Here is a 25,376-nt window from a genome sequence, read left to right on the forward strand (position 1 = left end):
GTTCTGAGGCAGGTTGCTACTCACTGATTGAGCTGCAAAAGAGGATGATTCACAGCTCTTGGATAGGGTTTCTGAAAGAAAATTGATGGGGGATTCTCTGTGTTCTGCAGAGCTAAGTAGAGCCCAAGTACTGATGCTTAGAGACCACCTTGTACTTATCCCTCAGAGAAGAGATGAGGAGGAAAGAGTACAGTAGAACCCTGGCACCGTTATACTCAGCAAGAGTTTTGCCACTGGCTGCACCGGGGAAGGATTTTATCTCTAATGTTTTGGATGTAGAACGGTTTTGCAGTCATTCAAAATGGCAGATATAAACAAATCTAAATGTCAAACAGTCTTGAAACAAATAATAATACTGTAAATCCATTAGACAAAAGGGATGTGCACTTGCTAAGTGTTCCTCCTTAAAAACGTGAAGGTTTAGGGGATGTTTGGAAGAAACCAGCTGTTTATTTTTCCCAGCTATAAATATAATGAAAAAAGGGAGTTCCTTAAATTTACCTATAAGAAATTTACTGCTTATGTTTAGTATTGAACACCTACCTAGAATACTGCCTAGCTCTTGGAATTAATGATGTACTGTGCTTCAGCAATTCCAAGAATTGTTTTGTATCTATTTCATTGCTTCAGTGGAACTTATGTGCCTAAATCCACTTGACTGCTTTGAAAATCTTGATCTCTAAGGCTGTTCATATGTGAATATGCTGTGTTTTCATAAACCAGTAAGGAGCTTGTATCGAGACAGGTAAGTGTATGTACAAGACACATAGTGAATGATACAAACTTACTCATTTTTGTGGATTGTGATTATGCAAATGCATTCAACTGAAAACATAAGGAACTGGCATCATCATTTAAATGAAAGGACAGTAATGCCAGTGGGTATGTATGAACCCGTGTAGTTACTTTTGCAGATCATTTGGAAAATTGTCTGTAGTAATGCTGTCACTGAAGTTCCTTTTTCACCTTAAAAACCCCACATTGTAAATCCATGTACAATTTATGCTGTACACAGTATTTCAGTTCAGCATTGATCATGAATATATAACCAGTAAGGTTAATTCTACTGGATGTTTAAGAGATGAATAAAATACGGTATGCAAAGGGTGAATCATGGAATATGACTGTGGGTTAGAAAGATATACGGCAGTGATGGATGCAGTTTTTACTCTTTTCACTGGTGGGATAGGAACATTAAGTAGAAATTAATTTTGAAATTACTTAAAAGTCTTAGGGGTGGGAATGAGGGCAAGGATAGATATTTATGTGTAGGTGTGGTTGTTCAGACATAGACATAGAAGAAATGGAATTTATTTGACTGTCTTAGGAGTCTGGCAATTAAATGTGCTGATAGAGTTGATCACCTTAGGCACTTTGTAATCACAAGAAAGAGACATCAAGAGGAGGTGATTCATACAATTTTAAGACAGTCATTGATGATAGCTCAAAGCCGAGGTCATTTAAACATTCAAGTCTCCAGCTGAATTCACAATGCAAATACTGAATCACATATTGTGGTAATGCATTTTCAGCAGGCCCTACTTTTCAAGTAGATATAAAAGCCCATCATGATAATAGTGAGAAACACTTTGGGGGCACAGTCTTGTTTACAGACACACCAAAGTTCATCTGCTAAAAATAAAATTCTAGTTAGTCAAAACTGAAAATTTGACATATAGGCCTAAAGAGTTCCTGCTTCGTTGCTATTTAGAATAGCATATTAATTCAGTATACTGCAGTATGGCATTGACAATGGTTCCCTTTAAAGAATTTGTACAGGATAAAAATACACTGGGAGTGTATATCTCATGATGTCTTACAAATAGTTCTTCAGTTTTGGATGTATTTCAGTGACCATAATTAAGGAGATATTTTTCAGTAAAGACAAATAAGTTTATTCATACTTGGTATTATCAGAATCACATAAATCTAATGCTTATAAAGTAGCTGCAATTTCTGTATTTTCCCATTTTCCATACAGACTATAAAAGGAAATACTACTTCACAATATATGTTAATGTGACTGTTTCTAAAAGTGCTGTAGATCTTACTTGGAAAAATAAAACCAGCTGGGTAATTTTCAAATGAGAAAACATCTAAATTTACAGAACTTGAACCAATATTGTCAGACTTATGTTATTAGTTTGTTTTATCGTTTAATTACAGCACCCTTCTTCTTTCCTCAACTCTTATGAGATACCTTGTAATTCCATTGAGAGTTATCAAATAAGAATTATATATTACAAATATAGGACAACAGCATTTTCTTATGAAAGTATATTCCTTTGTTGTTCAAAAAAATGTTTGATGCTCATATTTTTAAAGAAATCCTTTGAAGTTCACTTCAATAGAAACTGTTACCATACAGAGCAGAAGAGATTTAGTTTACTAATTAGCTGCTTCATTTTGATTCAGTATATAACAAAATCAATTCACAATTATAGTGTTGTTTTTTTTAATTAAACTTTTAAAAGCAGCTGTGTATGTGCTGATGGCAAACTTTAACCTGCCTTTTTCTTTTATTTAATTTTCTTCTCAATTCCCAACTTGTTTTACTGTTCTGCATTTTTAGGCAAACACTGCACTCACCAGTTGAAGAGCAGGAACCAGAAGTGAGGCTCATGTGAATCCTTACCCTGTCATTGCCACCAACTGTTCTGTCTCTGTCAACTGCTCTTACAAGCTCACCATGGTACTAAACCCTTTGTTCTCCTTTGCTCCTGTTCTGCTTTTCTGTCCTTCACCTGCTGTGAACATAAGATTTCTTAATTCCCACCCCATGTGCTTTCACATCAGGTAAGAATTTCGGAAGTGAGAATTCGTAAAGACATACAGGAATAATTTTTGAAAGGATGGGTTTCAGGGAGGAGAGCTTTGTAAGAGTTCCGGAATTTGTGGGAAGGGTAAATTAGGTATTTTCTTTCCGCACCTTTACTTAATCAACTTCTTTCTATCCATGTTGCTTCTCAGTATTAAGGGCATGCTGCAAAATTTATCATTTTCATCCAAAATCACACATTACCTTGTGTGTCTTTACTGCTTGATCAATGCTGTTTATTTTGCTGGAAGTCCATCTATCTCTAGCAGCATTCAGTGAAGCAGCTCTTAATTAGGTAGTGTTAAAGCTGTCAGTGTTGCAAATCTGCTCTACCTGCAGCTAAACAGCTCTTAGTTTGCTGGGTATAGATGAGCAGAAAGTAACATAGCTCTGGCAAGCTGTGATGGTGAAAGGAGTAAAAAAAATTGAATTGTACCCCACTCCACACAATCTCCCAGCTTTTGAAAGAAGACTTACTAGTACCTCCATTTGGTGCATCTGTAGATGTGTCTTTCGTAGGACCTACTTCGGTTTATGCCTTAAGTATGACCATAGTTATGAACACTACACATTATGCTTATTTCTTTTTATATGGCATCTACATTTTTAACTCTTCTTAATCCTATTTGGAAAAACAGTCAAACAATAGAAATGGTGTGAAGTTTTCTAAAAGATTCTTTGTGGGGGTGTTTTTTTGAGGGGGAGTTTGAAGGATTTTTAAAGGGGTCTGAAATTTGAATTAATGAGGCTTGAGACAATCTCTCTGTTTAGGCCTCTTGCTTTAAATAAATTTCTTAAAATAACATCTTTTATGAGAAATCTTGTAACGTTGAACTATGAACTTGCTGAAAATTGTAATTACAAGTTGTTTCTGCGTGTGCTTGTGAAACCGAAGAGTTACTGTGTTGCTCTTTCAATTACCAATCGAGTTCATATTCAGCTAAATTTGGAAAGGTGAGCTTCAAAATAACCAGAAGGCTGCAGTCTCCTGTGTCCTATGACTCCAGCCTCTCCAAGAGATTTATAAAATAGATTCCTGTGTGGTCCAGTCAAATCCAACCTTAGTATCATAACCTTTTTAGAAAGTGGGGAAATATTTTTTGTCTACTGCATGTGAGAAGGAAGCAATTAAAAATGTGTAAGTCTTTGACCTTAGAATCAACATGTTTTCATTCTGAAATGCTGCTCTATTTCATCCAAGCCACATTTGTTTGAGTGGTCTTTCCATACCCCTTTGGTTGGGCAGGTCTACACGTCTGGTTCTAACTTAGTGAGGGGAAGAGGGGTATCATAGTTTGACTGCAGTCTAGCTGGTGAAGTTGGAGAACAGATGCTTTGCAAGAAAAGGGGAAGTACATAGGCAATCACTGCCCTTTGCCCTACAAATTGATGGCAATCAAAATCTCTGATTAGCTCTGCTGTCCCCCCTGCTCCAGGCAATAAAGCCTCTAAGTTGTCAGCAGTTTCCAGTGCTATTTCAGTTAGGGGGAAATGATCAAATGATTCTCTTCTGTGTGTTAAATTTTGTTTGAATGGAAACTGCTTTACTAGAATGTGGGTTTTGAGTCTAAGTGCTAAAAGTCTTTGTTTCCTTCTAATTATTCATCTGATCACATCTTTAATTGAGCATTTGATTTATTTCAAAGTAATCTCTGCTTTTATATGTAAATCACAAGTTTGAGAGTGTGGTAATTAGATTATGCAAGGAAAATTCAAGGAAAAACTGTTTTAATTGGAAGGTGGAAAATCTATTAAAGTATTTGATATTTATTTATAGGGCCAAGTAACTCATTTTAGAAAAACATTTTATTCTAAAAATGAGGTTTTCTGTTAGTGTTACCACTACGAGAATGTTCCTTATGTTTCCTATCACATACCTGACTAGCTATTTCTGAAGGTCTAAGCCTTTATTATGAAGCAGATATACGTACATGTTTTGAATCATAGAATCATAGAATCGTAAGGGTTGGAAAGGACCTTAAGATCATCTAGTTCCAACCCCCCTGCCATGGGCAGGGACACCTTGCCCTAAACCACGTGGTTCAACGCTCTGTCCAACCTGGCCTTGAACACCGTCAGGGATGGAGCATCCACAACCTCCCTGGGCAACCCATTCCAGTGCTTCACCTCCCTCACTGTAAAGAACTTCTTCCTTATATCTAATCTAAACTTCCCCTGTTTAAGTTTGAAGCCATTACCCCTTGTCCTACCACTACAGTCCCTAAGGAAGAGTCCCTCCCCAGCATCCTTGTAGACCCCCTTCAGATACTGGAAGGCTGCTATGAGGTCACCACGCAGCCTTCTCTTCTCCAGGCTGAACAGCCCCAACTCTCTCAGCCTGTCTTCATACGGGAGGTGCTCCAGCCCTCTTATCGTCCTCGTGGCCCTCCTCTGGACTCGCTCCAACAGCTCCATGTCCTTCCTATCTTGAGGACACCAGAACTGTACACAATACTCCAAGTGAGGTCTCACGAGAGCAGAGTAGAGGGGCAGGATCACCTCCTTCGACCTGCTGGTCACGCTTCTTTTGATGCAGCCCAGGATACGGTTGGCTTTCTGGGCTGCAAGCGCACACTGCCGGCTCATGTTAAGCTTCTCATCAACCAACACCCCCAAGTCCTTCTCCGCAGGGCTGCTCTGAATCTCTTCTCTGCCCAACCTGTAGCAGTGCCTGGGATTGCCCTGGCCCAGGTGTAGGACCTTACACTTGGCTTGGTTAAACTTCATAAGGTTGGCATTGGCCCACCTCACAAGCGTGTCAAGGTCCCTCTGGATGGCATCCCTTCCCTCCAGCGTATCAACCTAACCACACAGCTTGGTGTCGTTGGCAAACTTGCTGAGGGCGCACTCAATCCCACTGTCCATGTCGCCGACAAAGATGTTGAACAGGACCGGTCCCAACACTGATCCCTGAGGGACACCACTCGTTACAGGTTTCCAACTGGACATCGAGCCATTTACCACAACTCTTTGCATGCGGCCATTGAGCCAGTTTTTTATCCACCAAGTGGTCCATCTATCAAATTGATGTCTCTCCAATTTAGAGACAAGGATGTCGTGTGGGACAGTGTCGAACGCTTTGCACAAGTCCAGGTAGATGACGTCAACTGCTCTGCCGCTGTCCATCAGTTCCGTGGCTCCATCATAGAAGGCCACCAAATTGGTCAGGCAGGATTTCCCCTTAGTGAAGCCATGTTGGCTGTCACCAACCACCTCGTTGTTTTTCATGTGGCTTAGCATGTTTTCCAGGAGAAACTGTTCCAAGATTTTGCCAGGCACAGAGGTGAGACTGACTGGTCTGTAGTTCCCCGGGTCTTCCACCTTCCCCTTCTTGAAAATGGGGATTACCCTTCTTCCAGTCATTGGGAACTTCACCTGACTGCCAGGATTTTTCAAATATGATGGACAGTGGCTTAGCAACTTCATTTGCCAGCTCCTTCAGGACCCGTGGATGGATTTCATCAGGTCCCATGGACTTGTGCACGTTCAGGTTCTTAAGATGGTCGCGAACCTGATCCTCTCCTACAGTGGGCCTAAGGTCTTCATTCTCACAGTCCCTGCATTTGCTTTCCAAGACTTGGGTTGTGTGGTCAGAGCATTTGCTGGTGAAGACTGAGGCAAAGAAGTCATTAAGAACATCAGCCTTCTCCAAATCCATGGTAGCCAGTTCTCCTGATAGCTTCTGGAGAGGGCCTACATTGTCCCTAGTCTGTCTTTTATTTGCTACGTATCTATAGAATCCTTTCCTGTTACCTTTTACATCCCTTGCCAAACTTTCCTAACCTGGTCCCTAGCTTCCTGGGCAATGCTCCTATATTCTTCACAGGCCGCCTGTCCTCACTTCCACCTTCCATAAGCTTCCTTTTTCCCCTCTAAGTTTCCTCAGCAGCTCCTTGTCCATCCATGGAGGTCTCCTGGCCCTCCTGCTGCACTTTCTTCTAGTCGGGATGCAACACTCTTGAGCACGTAGCAGGTGATCCTTGAATACCGACCAGCAGTCTTGGGCCCCCCTGCCCTCTAGGACTGTATCCCATGAAACCTTACTAAGGAGGTTCCTGAAGAGGCCATAGTCTGCTTTCTTGAAGTCCAGGGCAGTGAGCTTGCTGCATGCTCTTCTCACTGTCCTGAGGATCTCAAACTCAACCATCTCGTGATCACTAGAGCCAAGGCTGCCCTGGAGCGTTACATTTCCAACCAGTCCCTCTCTGTTGGTGAGCACAAGGTCCAGCATGGCACCTCTCCTCGTTGGCTCCTCTAGTGCTTGAAAGAGGAAGTTGTCTTCCACACAAGCGAGGAACCTCCTGGATTGCTTGTGCCGGGCCGTACCGTCCCTCCAACAGATGTCAGGATGGTTGAAGTCCCCCATGAGGACAAGGGCCTGCGAGCATGAGGCTGCTCCTATCTGTCCGTAGAGCGCTTCATCCACAGAGCCCTCTTGATCAGGCGGCCTGTAACAGATCCCCACCGTAATGTCCCCCTTTGCTGTTTTCCCTTTGATCCTGACCCACAAACACTCTGTTACCTCATCACCCATCCCCAGACAGAGTTCCATACTCTCTAGCCTATCACTGACATAGATACCAACACCCCCTCCCCGTCTGCCTGGCCTGTCTTTTCTAAACAGCCTGTAACCTTCCATTCCAACATTCCAGTCATAGGAGCCATCCCACCACGTTTCTGTGATACCGATGACATCATATTCCCGTAGCCTTGCACACATCTCTAATTCCTCATTTGTTCCCCATACTACGGGCGTTTGTATAGAGGCACCTTAGCCGAGCTCCAAATGCAGCCGACTCAATGGCTGGGGCAGCTGGAACATCTCTACATCGCTCCAAGCACTTATTACAGGTGCTGGCAACTGACCAGGAGTGTTGGGATGGATCAATGCTCCCCTCCCCCAACACATCTAGTTTAAAGCTTTCCTGACCAGCCTGGCAAGCCTCCTACCAAAACAGCTCTTCCCCTTCTTTGTCAGACCAGCTCCACCAGCCTCCAGTAGATCTGGCCTCCCAAATGGAGCCCCATGTTCTAAATAGCCAAACCCCTGACTATGGCACCACCATTCTAACCATTTATTAACCTGCCAAACACGCCTAGCTTTTTTAAGGTCCTCCCCTTTGCCCTGGAGAATCGATGAAAAAACTATCATCTGAGCTCCAGAGCCCCTAACCACCTCTCCCAGGGCTCTATAGGCCTTCTTAAGGTTTTCCAGGCTACTGCTATCTATATCTCTAGCACCCACATGGACCACTAGAAGGGGGTAATAGTCAGCAGGACTTACTAGAGCAGGCAGCCTCTCAGCAACACCCCTGATCCGAGCCCCTGGCAGGCAACACACCTCTCTCGAGACTGGACCAGGCCGGCAGATGAGTGCCTCTGTGCCTTTCAAAGTACAGTCCCCTACTACTATGACCCTCCGCTTTTTCCTGGAGGCACCAGTAGCGATCCTCTTTACTGGTGCATCAGCAGGGTGCTCATTGGGTGTGGTGGGTGCTTTCTCATTAGCCCCCTGCAGAACCGCAAAGCAGTTCTGGGTGGGGACATCAGATTTAGGAGGAAGCCCCTTGTCGTTAATTGTCCTCTTCCTCCTTTTTTTGTTAGTTTTTCTCGTGACTAATTCCCAGCTTCCTGGGTTGCTGCCCTCCTTCTTTCCTGTATGAGCAGTGCTAGACGTTTGCAGCCCCTGCGCAGTTTGGGCCTGGAGCAAGCAGCCCAGTTTCCTCTCAGCTTCCCTGGCATCTTTTAGCTCTCCAACAGCCTCCCGCAGCTCAGCCACCTGCTGCAGGAGGACCTCCACCAGGGCGCACCGAGTGCAGCCCTGTCCATTGTGCACCCTCGCCTCAAGAGACCAGTCGAGGCACTCTCTACACTCCGAGGTCTGCGCCGCAGCCTCCCCTCTCATCGGCTCTGTCTGGGTGCCTACCCTGGCCACCGCCGGGGCAGAGCTCCCAGAGCGGACCCTGGTCCTGAGGCGAGTGCTCACCATCCCGCTCGCCGCCCGCTCGCCCTGCCTGCGCCAACTGCCGCGCCACGCCCTGACTGACGTGCCGCACTCCTAGTCGCTCGCGCTCCCTGGGATGGGTTTTTACCCACTGGGGGCTGGTGCCGTCACTCCTGGCGCCGCCCCCTGTGAGTCAGCTGCTCGCGTCAGCTGAGCTGCCGGCTCCTGGGCAAGTCGTGTCGAGGACTTGAGGCTCCGTCGGTCGCTCTTGCCGCTCCGAACTGAGGCTCCGGGACGCTGTGCTTCCCCCCGCTCCGGTGTTAAAGGCGTCCTCTCTGGAGATACTCACCTCGGCAATTGATCGTTAGTGGTCGATGATGACCCTTTTGAATCTGCCACCGTCACTCCTGGCGCCGCCCCTAATCATATCAGCTGTGTTCTGACTCTTAATTAAATTATCAATTTCCTGACATAAAAACTTCCCCCACAATGTGAAGGTTTTGTTGGCTTGTTCAGGCGCACTAAATTGTAAAAGTGATAAAAACCAGAAACAAAAGCATTTTAAAGCAGGTAGCTATTGACTATATTGTACACCATGTTCCCAAGACAAGTACAGTACATATGGTAACCAAGAAGATTAGTGTACTCCATGTGTTAGGCAAGGCATTTCAATCAGAAACCAATAATCAATATGAATGGCCAGTCTGACCCAGGAAAAGATATTCATTAATTCTGGGCAGAGTTGTCTTAATTGCTTGAAGTACACATTTGTCAGGTTTTAGTTCAGAGGGAAACTTACCAAAGAACTGAAATATTCTACTATTTCTAATGATGATCAAGTACTTCTGTAAGTTTTAAACAGCTCAACAATAAACGAGCTGTGAAAAAGCATTGAAATTTACCTCAGCCTTCTAAAGAATTTCAAAGCACATATGCTATAATATTCATTGTACTAAGATAAAAAGCTGCAATAAGAACTAAGAGAAGGTAAGGTGCTCTAGTTGAGTATAAAACTTTTCCACAAATAAGTTTTTTTTTCTTACTGCCTTTGTTAGGAAATGCAATAATAGTAAAAAGAAAAAACACTAAAAAACTTGTTTCCTTCCCTGAGGAGTTGCTTTCTTAGAATCTCATCTTCCCAATTTTGATGCTGTTTGGAAATACTGACAGCAAGAAGAGAGAGAGAACTCTCTCCGAAGAGAGAACTGAATGCTTCCACAGACATATTTTGATGTTAGAAAAGAAGTTACTTAGAAGGGCGGGGTTCTTTTACTGTTTCCGTGTCAGACAACCCTTGAAGCATTTGAATTTCATTTTTGTTTTTTCACCATCACATCTTCAAACTGAAGAAAACTGATTTTTTTAATTTTTTATTTTTTATTTTTCCTTTCGCTGTTCTTTTGCTGTTGAAATATGTGGGCTTGTTAGCGCTTTCTTAATATGTAGCAAGAGGTAGTTGGGAATTCAGAATTATGCTTCATCCTTGTACAAGAGGTTGCTGACAAATGGAGACTCAGTTTCTGCTTATCCTAAATTGCTCTGTATGTTTTTTTCTCATGAGCTAAAAGGAACTAGAAGATATGCCCCAAAGTCTTCCTAACAGCAGAATCTATGTTTCTGGTCCTACAACTCATTCTGAGTAGCGTCAGCTCTCTTCTGCCCTCTGTTACTTTGAACTATCAGAACACTTATCAAAACACCCACATAAGTTACTCATGGTACATGAGCACTGTTGTGAGGAGAGGTTGTATAAAGCACATGTTTGCAGCATGGAGCTTGGGTTCCGCCTGAAGAGCCACTTCTTCTACAGAGTGTATACAGAATTAGTAGCTACCACTGGAGTTGACAAGTTGACACAGCAACTCAGTCAGCCTGAAACTAAATCTGTGCTAAATACTTGAGAAGGTGGTTTAAACTCTGAGAAGGCAAAAAGGGGAAAGGCAGGCAGTGTAGTTAACTCCTCTCTAGCTCAGCTGTGCCTGTCTTGGTATGTGTCATGGCTAATGCTCTATCCAAAAAATAATACCAAGAATTCTGAAGCATTTCAGGATGATCCTCACTAAGTATCAATTGTAGAATGTGGTGCAATACTTACTTTACAGTCTCTTGCCTTTTCAGCTCATGAGCTACCCATAATAAGAACAATGTTTTCCTTCCTATTTATAAAGCAGCTAGTAGATCTAAGATCTGTACTATTGCAGTAATATATATATAAAAAGAACACACTCTTAATTAATTGAGAAATAAAAGGCCAAAGAAAACAGAGGCAGTGAAAATGGCTGCTTCACAGGGGAGGTCTTCAAAGGCCTAATTCAAGAAATTATTAAATTTAAATTAAATTAAATTAAATTAAATCAAGGAGTATTAATTGAAAATTGTTGGAAGTGAGGTTCCTTGAGTTGTAAAATGCAAAAGTTATGGGAATTCTGAAGACATGGAAAAAATTACGGCACAGGTAGGTTCCAGATTCTTTCCCTCCTCATGCACCTTCCCTGCAATTTTGGGAATTTGCAGTGTGGGAAAAGTGCAAGTTGAATCACATGTAATAATCAATTACTTGTCAAAATTATGTTTAGTATGTCTCTGAACAAGTGAGCAATTTTATATACCACAGCTCATACATGGTACAGCTTTTGAGTAGTAGCATAGATTCAGTATTAGATACAGAGCTGACCAGCTGCACAGTAAGCATAACGTGATTGGTTTTTTTGCTGTTGTGGTTAACATATTTTCAAAATAAAAATAGACAAACATAGGAAATGTCAACATTGTTGATGTACGTAAAATAGAAGATATTATCTAGAGGGTTCAGCAACAATATGTAAAATACACAGTTTATGTTTTAATGCAAATAGTGAATCAGCCTGAGTTTTCGGAGAAAAACTTAGAAAACGTAGATCAAGAATGTCAAATGCATCCATTATAAGGTGACTGACAGAGAACAGCATCATAAATCAGCTATAAATTTGGCCTACCCTTTGAGTGTGAGTATACATACATGTACATACATGCATACATATTTTTCATATATTTATGTATATATGGTGTGTTAATCCATAATGTGACCAGGTGAGAGTGTTTGGGTCTATACCTCTTCCTATACCTGAGGTTAAATGCATTTACCATTGTGATTTTAAACTTCAACCCTAAGCTTAATAAAGTTGCTAGATATAAGCCAAAAATTAATTTGGACTATTGCATTTAAGGTTTTATACAATTATTATTTTGACTAATTTTATTTTCTGAATTGAATTGTGTTGCAATGGTTAGGAAAAAGAGTTAAATCTGTATTCATATAATTTGGGTTCTATTTTGCTATATTTCATATGTATGTAGCTTTAAGAAAATTACTGCTGAGGTGATGATATACTTACTAGCAGTTCTAAAATCTGAGGGGTAGGTAACAATCTCTATGCATTATTGTTATCATGAACAATTTAAGTAGTATTTTTAGGTTTCTTTTATGTTGCAGCTGCTGCTCTTCATTTCTCTAAGTCAGATTGCAGTCACTGAAAGGCTGCTTACTTCCTCTCTATCTTCTTGCAAAGAAAATGACATATCTGTGCTAGCTGGTTTATAAACTGGTGAGGAGGAGGTTGATTTAGTGTCAAAGAAGCCATTATTTCATGGATTTTTAGAGCAGAAGAGTCACCATTTTCTTTTTGACTGTTCTCCTGGAAGTTTGTGGGAGGAGAAAAGTGACTGCTGTTAGTAAGAGGCGTACAGGAACGTATCTATATGACTTCTTTATTCTGTTATTGCAGGGTATGAATTAACAGGATGCAGCTAGTCTGAAGGAGGCACATACAACACTTATTCTTTACCTGATAGCAGAAATAGGACTTTGGCTATCAAATTTAGGATGTAGGGAAAAAAGTATCTAATTTCTGTCTGAAACTTTTGCCTTTAAAGTTTGGTTAGTTGGAAAAGCCATATCTTAGAGTTTTTCATTTCTATTCAGTAAGCTTTTTGTTTGCTTCCTAAATATTTATTTTTGCATTCTTCCTGTGCTATTGAGTGTACTTCATTCCTTTAATCAGAATTCAGTTTGCCTTTTTAAAGTAGTTTTTAATTTTTAAATCAAAACTTGCTCTGCAAAAAGGCAGGAGTCTGGTATAGTATGACAGGTTCATTAACTGCTTGTATTTTCAAATATTACAGAGACATTTAGACTGCTGGAAGATGATAGTTCTTGGCAACTGCTGAGTTTGGTATGATTTTAGCTATAAATAATCTGAAAATGATATTTGTTGCTTTAAAAAAACATGTTGTGGTAGCACAAAAAGTGTGATCTTGCTTTACGTATCGGAGCATGTATTTATTTCCATGTCCTGGAATGTTGTCATTATTCAGGTATAGTCCCATTTCCAGCTTATTTTGAGGCTGCATAGTAGGAGACCCTGGAAAAAAGCACATAGTTAGATAAGTCCTTACCTTGAGGCTTACATACTCAAGGTGGGAATATGTAAAACTCAGAGGTAGAGTTTGGTCAGAGGTCAGGTATGGTCAGAGGTAGAAGGTGGAAAGAGAAGCACAGAAAAGTGAAATACAGTGATTATTTTTCAAGCCAGGACAGTTTAGTGTATTTACTGTTCTTTCTGCCAGGCCAGTGTCACCTCTGCTGCAGCCAGATAACATTTATATAAAAGTTTCCAATTGCATATTCTAAAACTTGAAAGAGTTATGATGAGTTCTGGGGAGAGTTGTGCTTCCTTGAATATCACCATACTTTCTTTATTATTTCCTGCAACTGGTAACAAAGGTTCTCTATGCTAAGGTGATCTTTTAAAGTAACTAGTTTCCAAGGGGTTTTTTCATTTTACTATGGATCTTTACATTCATCTCTACTACATCAGTACCCTAAGAAGTTCCTCTGCCATCATAAAGCATGTTAAAGCAAGTCTGTCTAGCCTAAATTTGTAAAGAGTCACCCTGCTGTCACGTACTGGAAAGCCAAGACTAGCTCCCTGTCATCACCAAAGTGAGTAACATCTCATCTGTGATTCTGACTTATTTTCTTTGCAGTGTCTAAAAGCCACCCATTTCAGCATCTTTAAAACTCACCCTTCACTTTGTTTCCTCACTTAAGTTGCATTACTTGAATTTGTCTAACATTTGGAGTTCCTCTCAAATGCAGTAGATGATATCTGAGATTTCTCTCTTATGTTTTTTCATATCCCACACTGATATATAACTGCATCAATATAAGATATTAAAAAGCTTGTTCCCTTAAAATTTGTGGTTAATGCATAATAATTTTCAGAAATGTTCAGATTGCAGAGCATAAGAGTCATTTGCTAAATTCTCCTTACAAGCATATCTTTGTCAGGCAGTCATAATGTAAGTTGAAAGCAAAATGGTTTATAGAAAATTAGTTACACAGCTTGTAAAATGCTGTACAATGTTCTGCAAACAAAAGGGAAAATTTCCTGCAATTTCACAATTTTGTACTTGCTCAGATGGCCATTAACCAACAAGATGAAAATCAAATTTATCCTATTCATGCTATGAATTATCTATGATTAGCAGTGTATAGAATGTGATTTTCTAAAGCTCCTTTCATAGTCAAGGTATCTTCAAGCACTTTGTAAAAAAAAAAAAAACAAAAAAACCCCAAAACAAAATAAACACCATGAGTATACTAAATGTGTATGGGATAAAAAAAACTTGTTCTTTTCTTTAGATTTAATCTTTGCTCAGTGACTTTTAGATATCATGTCGCATAGAATCCCCAAAGTGAAGTTTTCTTTCCTATTTCTAGTTTTATGCCAGGACCAGTACCTTATGATAATTTATGAGGCATGTGATGTCTCCTGCTTTCATCGTCAAATAAAGAGAAACTGTTTCTCATGTTACTTTCTTAGTGACATAAATTCTATGCATACAATGTATGCCCCGCTGTATAAAACCCGTGATCTCTTTATGTGCATTTAGAATTTTGTGGGCCAAGCTCTGAAAAGAATGAGAATTTACTCATAATACATTTTCATTTTTTATTTGATTTACTGTTTTCTGTGCTGCTGTAATGAAATTGAGTTGTGCTTTGTTAGCTCTTCTGAACAAGAGTTCTTCTGTATTCTGTGATACTGACATGACTCCAGCTAGTGGGGCTTTAAGAAATCATCAGGTACCATAAGACTTGGGTTATGGAATGTACCACTACCACAAGTCATGGTGGTGCACAGGAATGAGCTGGAGTCATATTTACCCTCAAGCTGCTGCAGTGGTAAGATCTAGGCTGCAACAGGCCTGTAAGTAAGAAAGACTGGAGTAGCACAGATGTAGCCTTTTCAGTTGTGGTAATTATTTTAAAATCTCACTCAACTCTTTCGTACACTTCTAAACAATTTTAACAAATCAAAATCTATTCTAGCTACTAGAGATAATGGTCATCCAGCAGGCATGTGAAGACATGAGTAGAAATAACCTAAAACATCATTCTAGTGATAGGTATAAAATTAACCACAATAATCATGTAGCCAGTATAAGATCTTTAAACAGCCATAGCCGGAAGCTTGGCTTGAATATTTTAGTGGGACCTAGCTTCCTTGGGCAAACAGCAAAAGCTAACAAAGATGAAAAGGGAATAAGCAACTTGCTGGAGCTATCCTATTAAAATGTGGAGGAGAAGATGTCAGTGTTTTATGAAGTGTTGAAGTATATCAAACATAAAGAGGGACAGATGCAACTGTGTTTTTCCTGTTGATGAATACACAATTCAAGAGTATCAAAACCAGGGAAAAGCTGCTTATCCGTATAGTGATTATGAAAGCCTTTTAGTTGAATGATATTTACACTGTTTATTAATTGCTTTGGTACTTTTGGCACTACCCAGCCAGTTGGACAATTATGCACTTAGCTTAGGCTTTTCACATGCTAAATCGCCAAAGTAAGCAGAGGTTTTCTACATATCAGATCCTCACCACATCTTGCTCAGTACTAATAAGCTTGCAGGCTTTGTCAGTAATTTTTATTCTTCAAGCCAGTTTGTCTTTTTTTTTTTTTTAGACTATCAACAATAGTGTTAAGTATTGTTAAATGCAGTCTGAATTTCAGTAGGGCAAAACTAAAACCATTGAGCCCTTTGAAGACACTTCTTTCAAGGTTTCACATGATAATTTGGAACATTACCATCCTGGTCAGTTTTGACCAAGGTAATATCAGGGTAACATGGCCCATGTGTTCTTTTATTATTAAGTCTGTCAGACGCTAGAAGTTTGCAACCTTTACCATCTTGCTTAGCAAGCAGTATCTATTATGGGCTTGAAATAAAAATCCCACCTAAAGGATGGTGGTACCTGATGTACATACCAACCCCCAGGAAGGGGTTTAGCATTAGGAATATGTACTTTCATCTTCAGTTATTCTAGTTTGCTTAGTGACCTCATTTTGTATGGACCACTGCTTTCTGGAGCCAGGGTCTGTGTGGCTCTGGCTGTGTGAGGTGGCAGCAGCTGTGGATTTTCTCCAGGGCAGAGAGCTGGCAAAGGCAAATTTATGTCACTCATCCTCCCTCTGCCGTGCAGGAAGGTGGAAGAAGTATTAAAGCAACCGATCCCATTCTGATACTCCTGGAGTGACAAAAGACTGCTTTAGGCCATAAATGGTAATGTTCTGTACCAGCAAGTGACCCAGGTAATCTCCACCTGTCAGCAATTGCAGTGTCATTGCTTAGTTGAGCTTTTGGGTGAATCTGGGATATTACATACAATTTTTTATTTAGAATTCTTCAGCTGTACCAAGCACATCCCTAATGTTAAATAAATAAGAAGTATTATAGGCATCTTTTCTGCTTTCATGAATTTCACATCTGGGCACAAAGCAAATGCTCAACTCTTTTGTGTTTCCAAACACTGAAAGAATGTGGATTGTTAATGGTTTGTCCTGTATTGGTTTTCATGGCCATTGTGTCTTTAATGCACTGTGCCATCCACATTCTTCACAGTGTCCTGGAGACCGAGAATTGTCATCCTGCATGAAGCCAAATGCCAGCGTTAGAAGTGATTCATCAGAAATGTAAGAAATTCTTCCCTGTTGTAGTTGATTGATGGCAGCAACAGGGCATTTCACTTGAGACTGCTTCAACACAGCTAATCTTAAGTCCAATTTAATATTAGACACAATCTTCCCATCATGCAGCTGGCTGACAGGAACATCAGAACATTTCTTTCATCTTATTCCTGCACAGTTTAAGAAACACATATCCGAGGGCTGAAAAAGGTCATTAAATTAAACAAGAACAAAAACTGGTATTATGTCTCTTCTTTCAAGTTTGCAGGGAGAATTTTCCATGGCTCTGTGCTCTGAAAAGGGCTGTAATCTAAATGACACACTGCTGATCTGGTGATCCAAAATGATTTTTAAGGTTTGGGCAAGTGCTGTGGGCTAAATTCAGCTTTCTGTTAGACCTCCTTCCAAATACAGGTATGTGTAAAGCACCGGTGAACTCTTATGGTCAAACATTACAGCAGAGGTGCAGTTGAAGCATTTCAAGGGTACAAATCCAAATTAAAATTCTGTGATGCAGAAAGAACAAACTTAAGACAGATTAAAGTAGGGGAAAAGAGCTAGAGCACTGTGATTGATCTCCTAAGGATATTGCAGTCTGTCTGAGAGGCCAACAGGAAAGCTGCTTATCATGCGTAGCATTTGTAACAAGCGTTCAGCTGGATTCTGACATGCTGTAGAAAAAATGAAGAAACACAGATGCCAATCTGGCCCCTGTAAGCAGGCCAGTCCTGAGATTTAAAAGTAATGAATTTCTTTTTTGCATCTCCTGAGCATAGTGTTTTTGTTGTGCATGTGTGTTTGCTCAGATACCTCCACCTTGCTGGCCCCGTGGGCTCTCTTGTCTTTGTGCCAGCAACTGGGTGCTTTTCACATTGCCTGCCCCAACCATCTCCTAATTTGCTGCCTCAGCTGGATGTTCCTGCCTTTACACAGCCTGTCCCTCACTTGCATCCTGTCTGAGCCTCCTTCCTTATTACCTTGGTGCTGAATTGTGTTATGCCAACGTAATACTCTCTATTAGCTAAATAGTCTCAGTTCATTTGGGAAGGCAACCTTTCGTAATTGACAAGAAGCTTTACTGAATTTTACTGAAGCATACTATGATTAGGGTATTATTTATGGTATTTTGATTTATTTTCCATCATTAAATATACCACTGGAAAATCTTTTTGTGAATGTCCAAAGTTGCAGACTGTGTGAGAATCATACGCATGAATGTGCATGTATACTAAGGCAGTTTATGCATTTTTATTCTTCCTGTATTACCATTTTACTTCCTCTTTTTTTTTTTTTTTGTGAAAGGAGAGAAAAGTACATTTTACACCCTCATTTTCTAGTTTCTTTTAGTGAGTCCTTTAACAATTGAGGCAGAATACTTCATTACAACAAAAGAAATTTTGACACTATCAAAAATACAGTGTAAAATATGCAGAGAAACTGTTTAGAACTTGTGTGAAATGGAAATGTAAAAGATATGATACTACTTGTTTTGAATCTCACCACTGACAAAAATGTATGGTTGATGCCAGTAGCCCTATCTTACATTATTGTATTCTTATGGCTTGCCTTGTGGATTAAAAATAAAAGCAAAACCTCATTTAGCCACTCTGTTTTGGTGGCTTTGCTGTGCTTTAGGCACTGTTATTAACCCAGGCTTGTTCTGTACATTTCTGACTGTCAGGCTTTATCTCCTAAGCCTCCCTTTCTAGATTGGAATACACAACCATTTTATGCCACTAGTGTCAAAAGCAAGCCAGCCTGCATGAGAAGGGTTGAGCTGTCTTCTGTCTGCAGTATTATCGGTGATGAGACATGAGGCTGAATGCTTGTAAATACATGCTTAGTCTCCACTCAGCTTTAGTTGAATCAAACTATCTTAAAACACCAGTGGAATTCAACAGGGGATTAATTCTTCTGTAGGTAGGTACAAGTCTTTGCCAAAAGCCTGAACAAGTGTTGGTCCTTACATCCTCCCATACATACCATCTTATGTTCTAATTTGGTCACATTAAACCCCAGTAGAATGAAGAGTAGCTTGTTCAAGACACTGAGCTCCTGGTGGGGTTGAACATAAAATCTAAATATTGACAATTGTTTATCAGGGTGACAACCTCATCTTACTAAAGACTGAGACAGTATTTTACAACTGTGTATATGAACTTTCTAACACATTAATATATCTTTACAAAATAACAATGTGTGATACTTGATTTTTGCATTCTTCTGTAACATCTTCACATTCACGTCCCCTGTTCTCCTGCAGTAATTTAACTGCTTTGATATCTGCTAGAAGGGCAGCACAGGAAATAATCCAGATTTCTGGATTGCAGTGATGATAATTTCCTAACACATGAGCTCATAGGGGCAGGTGTTCTGGCTGGACCTCATACTTACAAGCATGGAGGAACTGGTCAGGTTGTGAGGTTCAGTAGCAGTCTTGGTTGCAATGACCATGAGATTGTGGAGTTCAGGATCCTGCAAGGAGGGGAAATAAGCCAAAAGACAGGACTACAACCTTGGTGTTCAAGAGGGAAGACCTTTTCATGTTCAGGTGTCTGCTTGGAAGAATGCCACGAAATACAGTCCTAGAGATAAGATGGTCCAGAAGAACTGGGTGATTTAAAACACAGGACAAGGTTGCCCAGGCAGGTTGTAGAGTTGAAGATAGGTACTCAAAACCTGACTGGATGTGGTCCTGAGCAACCTTCTCTATGTGATGCTGCTTTGAGCAGAGGGGGTAGACTAGATGATCTTAAGAGGCCCCTTTGTAATCTCAGATCTCTAACTCTCCTGGAATACCTGCTCTAGCTGACTGCTTGAGCAGGCAGAAGCAGACTAGGCAATCCCAAGAGATCTCTTCAAACCTAAATAACTATGTGATTCTGAGAATATAAACCAGTAGAGACACACAGAGTCTTTAGGAAGAAGTTGAGAAGGGGCAGAGTTCTATATTTTGAGTTTTATTTTTCCTGAAATTTTGTCAGGTACTCTTACATGTTAACTCAGGAACAAATAAAAATGACCTTTTTCAATGTGAACACAAATTAAATTTACACACAAACACAAGGAACGATAATGGTGTGTAACTTACGTTGTGTTTGCAAATAAGCATTAAAGACATAAACTGTATTACTTGTGAAAGACTGTAAAAAATATCAATATTAGTGACTATTCATTCAAAGATGGTTTAATGTAAAATAGCATTTTGCCTACATTCTGCCTGTTTGACTCTAGCTTCTACTGGAACAGCTGTGGCTGACCCAGTGAGGGTAGTGGTTTTCAGGGTAAATCATAAGACCACACTCTTTGTGGTGGAGACCTAGAAGTTAGTTCTTTGAACTTCGCGCATACCTCTTATCACTACTGTTTGGGTAGCTCATGGATGTGAACTCCTGGCTAGTGCTGCATGGCTCCATTTCTCTCTTCTCCCATGAGATTGCAGCAGCAATGACACAAAGCATTAAGTGCACAGATAAATGAAAATGAAATATCCATGAGGTACTTCACAGTTCATTGGCCCAGATGTGCATATCTGCTATATATAGATATGTTTTACACTTTGAGGCAGTAGTTTGACATCAGATAAATCCCGTATTACTTGTCTTTCTTGTGCAAAAGCAATGCACAAGAATTAATGTTACTTGTTCCTGAATACTTAAGTCATTGAGGTCTGCCTGAATAAATTGTAATGAAGGAGTGTTAACCAAGGGCAACTGAGTAGATAGAAGTACAGTTTATGCTTTATAAACATACTAAAGTAATATATATCATATTAAATTATAAATCTTCAGTAAGAAGTCAAATAGCAAATAAAAAGTTTTTCAGTAAAAAACCCCCAACTTACACATATAAACCAGTTTAAGCAATATATCAGAATATATTTTAAAGAATAATAAATAAGAATCATGTAAAGAAGCTTTATAAAAACACATTATTGTAGTTGATTACATTTTGACAGTGTAATAAAACTTTGTAATGCATGTGGTTTGACTCATTTTGATGATAAAATTTCCTTTTGCAGAAAATGATGAGGTCATCTGTGTTTCATATGTTCATACTAAGCATGGTGGCTGTAGATGTGATTGTTGCTGCTAGTAACTACTACAAAGGAGAAAATTTCAAGAGACAGTATGATGAATTTTACCTAGCTGAGGTGAGTATGCTGAAATGGCTATCTATCTGGATATTTTTCAAGATAAGCTACACTATAAAATGTGAATGTCAAGTATATTTTAGTATGTAATTTTTTTTATTCCCTTAAGCATTCTGAGAATTCTTTGCTAACTTGTTCAAGTTCCTCTGGGTGACAATGGCTGACAGCCCTATCTTAGAACCTTTTGAAAGGTAATTTCCTCAAACAAAATGTCAGTGGTAATGAGCTGAGGCTTAAGTATAACATCTGCAGGCAATGCATGGCTGCTGAGTTGCTATCTTTCTTTTGCAGGAGTGTAACATCCAGAAGAATTCAAGTCGAAAAAAATGACAAAACAATGTCTTTAAAGAATAATAATATAGTACATTTTCCTAAATCATCTTTATTCAACATACATGTAGCTGCAAGAAGGTCCTGACGCATAACCAAAATAGTCTTGAAAATAGCCTGGCTTCAACAGCCTCAAGAGCACAGATAAAAATAATACTTATCCAGTCATGAATTTGGTGAATAAGGAGGCTATGCTCCTGAACCAGTGAAGCGGGGGTAAAAAGTTTCATTACAAATGACATTCTGGCAGGGAGCCTGCTTCAGTCATTGGCTGGTCACAGATTTTACTGTAGAGCATGCACTGAAGATCCTAGAACTTTGCCTACATGTGTTTCTAGTGCTATTTAATTCAGTTTGAAAAACAAATAAATAAAAAAAGAATTTAAGTCTTTGGTACTAATGTACAGCCATAGCTTAGAATAGATACTTGTTTTTCCTGAATCAAGAGAGAAATCAGTATTGTAGCATTCTTTATTAAAAATATTTACTTCGATGGGCACTGTGAATTGTCACTTTATCTGAGTATAAAGCCACCAGTGCTGAAATTCACCAAGATTAGTTCTCTGAAAGTGTTGATCATGGTTGCCTGGATTGGGCACATGTCTACTGTTATGGTTTCCTTGGTTTCGATAATTACAGAGTCCTTCTTTGGGGCCAGAGGGGACATTCTTAGGCTAGAGTGCATGGTAGCAGTATATTCCTTGTGATTTCTTTGCCATTGGTATTTGCCATTTGTTGTTGGCAACAAATAAATCAATGGCAGAGGAATCACAAGTCAAGAAGTTCAGTGATTTCTGCTCTTGTGGTTTTAAATGTCTTAAATACATTTAAGAGTCAGACTCAAATGCCAACTATAAACCCCCTAGTCCATAACATTATGATGCTTTATGAATCTCCCTTTTCTAAGGAAGGTTGAGTTGATACCCATTTTTTAATTTATTGTAGTTTTAGAATTTGTATCAAATATGATATAGCTGGAGATAGCTGTAGTTTCTGTGAACACTGAATAAATGTTGGCCCAGCCAAGAATTACAAAAGTAATTGTGAAATGTGTTATCTTTATTTTATCTCACCTTCTAAGCATATTCAAAAAACAACATGAACTTGAAAGAGGGTGATCCTGGGAATAGGGCATCAGAATAAAACCAACAAATGCTGGATTTTCTTATGACACCCCCCACAGATTTGAGGATAGAAGTGAGGACAGGGAAACTCATTTTAATCTCCGTTGTGGTTTAAAACTGGCAGGCAGCTCAGCCTGCCATTCACTCCCCCAGTGAGAGTCAGTCACTCACTCTCCCCCAGTGGGATAGGAAGAGAATTGGCTCATGGGGTGAGATAAAGACAGTTTAATATGGAAAGGAAAAGCTGTGCACACAAGCAAAGCAAAACAAGGAATTCATTTACCACTTCCCATATTCAGGCAGGTATTCAGCCATCTCCAGGAAAGCAGGGCTACATGATGGGTAACCATTACTGGGAAGACAAACACCATCACTCCAAACGTCTCTCCCTTCCTTCTTCTTCCCCAGCTGTATATGCTGACCATGAGACCATACGGTATGGAGTATCCCTTGGGCCAGCTGGCATCAGCTGTCCTGGCTGTGTCCCCTCCCAACCTCTTGTGCACCCCCAGCCTGCTCGCTGGTGGGGTGGGGTGAGAGGCAGAAAAGGCCTTGACTCTGTGCAAGCACTGCTCAGCAACAGCTAAAACATCCCTGGGCTATCCACACCATTTCCAGCACAAATCTAAAACAACACCATACAAACTACGATGAAGAAAATGAACTCTAGCCCAGCCAACTAGGCCGGAAACAAATAATTAAGTCAGCATTAAAGCCTGAGTCCATGAACTTCTCGCTGTTTATGCCCAGGATACAGCAAGTGGAGCCTGGATTCTTAACAAAATAACATTAATTCTATTTATACTCAAAAATAGGAAACGCTGCCTGTGCTATTCCTATTTTGGCACTGAATATATAGTATAATTATGCTGTTATTAATCAGTGCTAGCAACACTCTCTTCAATATCAAGTGTACATTTTAAGTGTAGGGTTTGGGTTTTTTTTTCCCCAACAGAAATGTTTGCCAGGGTTTAGTAATTCAAGATGAGCATGTCATTAGACTATAATTCTGGCCCAAAAGCAACATCCGGTTTTCTTTAAAGATATATTTTTCTGTTTCTGCCTAGCTTAGATTATTGATTTATTAGGGGGGAGGTTGTCATAAAACTCATTTGTTTACATTCTACATGTTTACATTTCTAAGTATATAAGTTAGATTAGTCTGGAATAGTGAAAGGTAATTTGTTTATTTACAAATAGGCATGCTTATTTGATGTCCATTTGTTGGGTTTGTTATTATTTTTAACCTTTGATGCTTTTACTGGAGACACTATAAAAATCAAACAAGAACAAACCCCTAGTATCTTATACAATGAGGTATAAAATACAGTATCAGAACAGCAGAAGAGCAGAAAAATCCTGGGAGAGAGGAGAAATTGATAAGCTGGTGTCATTTGCTACTTGGTTATTGTGAAACTTGTTCTTTGCAGCACAGGACATACAAAGAAATTGTTTTTAAGAGCCTTGAGGAGGCTGAATACTCAAACAATGTGAATTATTCCACAGTGGCTGGCTTGTTTCCTTGGTGAGGGAGACTGGTTGAAGCAGGATGCATTGCTGTTGCTCTGTACTTTCCATTAGACTAGGATGCAGAAAGCTTTCCCTTCAGAGGGAGCTGGCTCGAGCGACGGACAGCAGTGGGGATTCCCTTTGGTAAAGAAAAAGGCCAGACAGATTGCAGCAAACATACCTGGCTCTCTGATATGTTTTCTGGAAATTGTCTTGGAAGCTTTTGGCTTTAGGAGCAGACTAATAAAAATAAAAGTCTAATAAAATAGCTCACTTGGTCCATTCTGTGGACCACATGTTCTAGTAGCCTAGAACTGTAGAAAGGCATCCACTTAAATGCAGTAAACAAACAGATCTAAGTGAAGTTACTGAGATACCCAGTACCAAAAATCCCCCAACTGTTTTCTTTGTTGGAAAGAGAAGACAGACTCAAGAGAAAAAAGAGGCAAAGGTTAGACAAGAAGATAGAAGACATACATGAATTTTAAACGGAGATCCCACTGGTTCCATAAGGTTCTGACAAGCAGTTCAGCTTGTATACATCAGCTCTGAAGATTAAGCAAAACCAGAATTTTAACAGGGTGACTCAAAACCCTACTGCATTATCTGAGCACCTGGGAAGAGTGGAGCTTCAAACTCATTTTGATAGCTGTTGTTGAAATGTTGACTTTACCTGCTCAATACAGAATAGTGATGAATGTTAATTTTTATATGCAACGGCCACATTGTCTTCCATTAAAAGATGTTACAGACTAGAAGGCTTACCATAGATGTGTGAAATTCCCATAACTATTGTTTTAAATGGTCTGAAAAGCAGAGTTCAAAACCAGGTGCTCCTGTGCTCTTCTTCTTAGGTTCTTTTGTAGTCTGTCCCCTTGCACTGCTGCCTTTGTGTAGCCTTTGCCCTGTCCTGACTGAAGGAAAGATTAAGCGTTATGTCAAATCTGGTAGCAAGCGAAATGCTGGAGGTCTGTGCCCTTAATCCCAGTGATCCTGCTCAGAAGTATTCTTTCCCAACAGCTTGATAACCTTTCAAGTAAGCCAGTTACAAGGAGTCTGTCACTGTTGAACATTGACTGATACTGAGCTCTGCCTCTGCAAAAAAAAATGTTAAGCGGCTATTGGAAAAACATAATGTTGCTGAAAGAGGCATTAATACCATAAAGCTTCCAAGTGACTGAATGGGAGGTGGCCCTCAGAGAAGCAGCCCATTCCCGGAGGCTCCTCTTTGTCCTCCCCAGAGCAAAACTGGCAACCTGGTGGAGAGTGGCTGCTCATGTGTTACATCTGCTTTTTCTGTGTGGGTCTGCTCTGGCTTCTTAAGAGAATTTGCCTTTCCCCTGTCTCTACAGCAATGAAAGGAGTGATTTCAGCTTAAAAAAAAACCCCTGTAAAATTGTATTACATTTCACACCTAACAAAAAGTTCTAGTCAGATATTCTGAATCTTCTCCTGTAATTAATTACAAGGAAGGAAAAAAAAATACAA

The 25,376-nt window shown here is 40.0% G+C and overlaps 1 protein-coding gene across 6 annotated transcripts in view; it reads left to right on the forward strand.

Annotated features, from left to right (window-relative positions):
• The window catches only part of NALCN (sodium leak channel, non-selective), a 250,991-nt gene that overhangs the window by 92,593 nt on the left and 133,022 nt on the right, over positions 1-25,376 (forward strand). For all 6 annotated transcript variants that reach the window (XM_030476678.1, XM_030476677.1, XM_030476679.1 and 3 more), the window contains one exon: positions 20,794-20,925. In XM_030476678.1, coding sequence (XP_030332538.1) covers positions 20,794-20,925 — 132 coding nt within the window. The remainder of the gene's footprint in view (positions 1-20,793; positions 20,926-25,376) is intronic.

This window comes from Strigops habroptila, chromosome 2, assembly GCF_004027225.2.
Source record: "Strigops habroptila isolate Jane chromosome 2, bStrHab1.2.pri, whole genome shotgun sequence".
NCBI lineage: Eukaryota > Metazoa > Chordata > Aves > Psittaciformes > Psittacidae > Strigops > Strigops habroptila.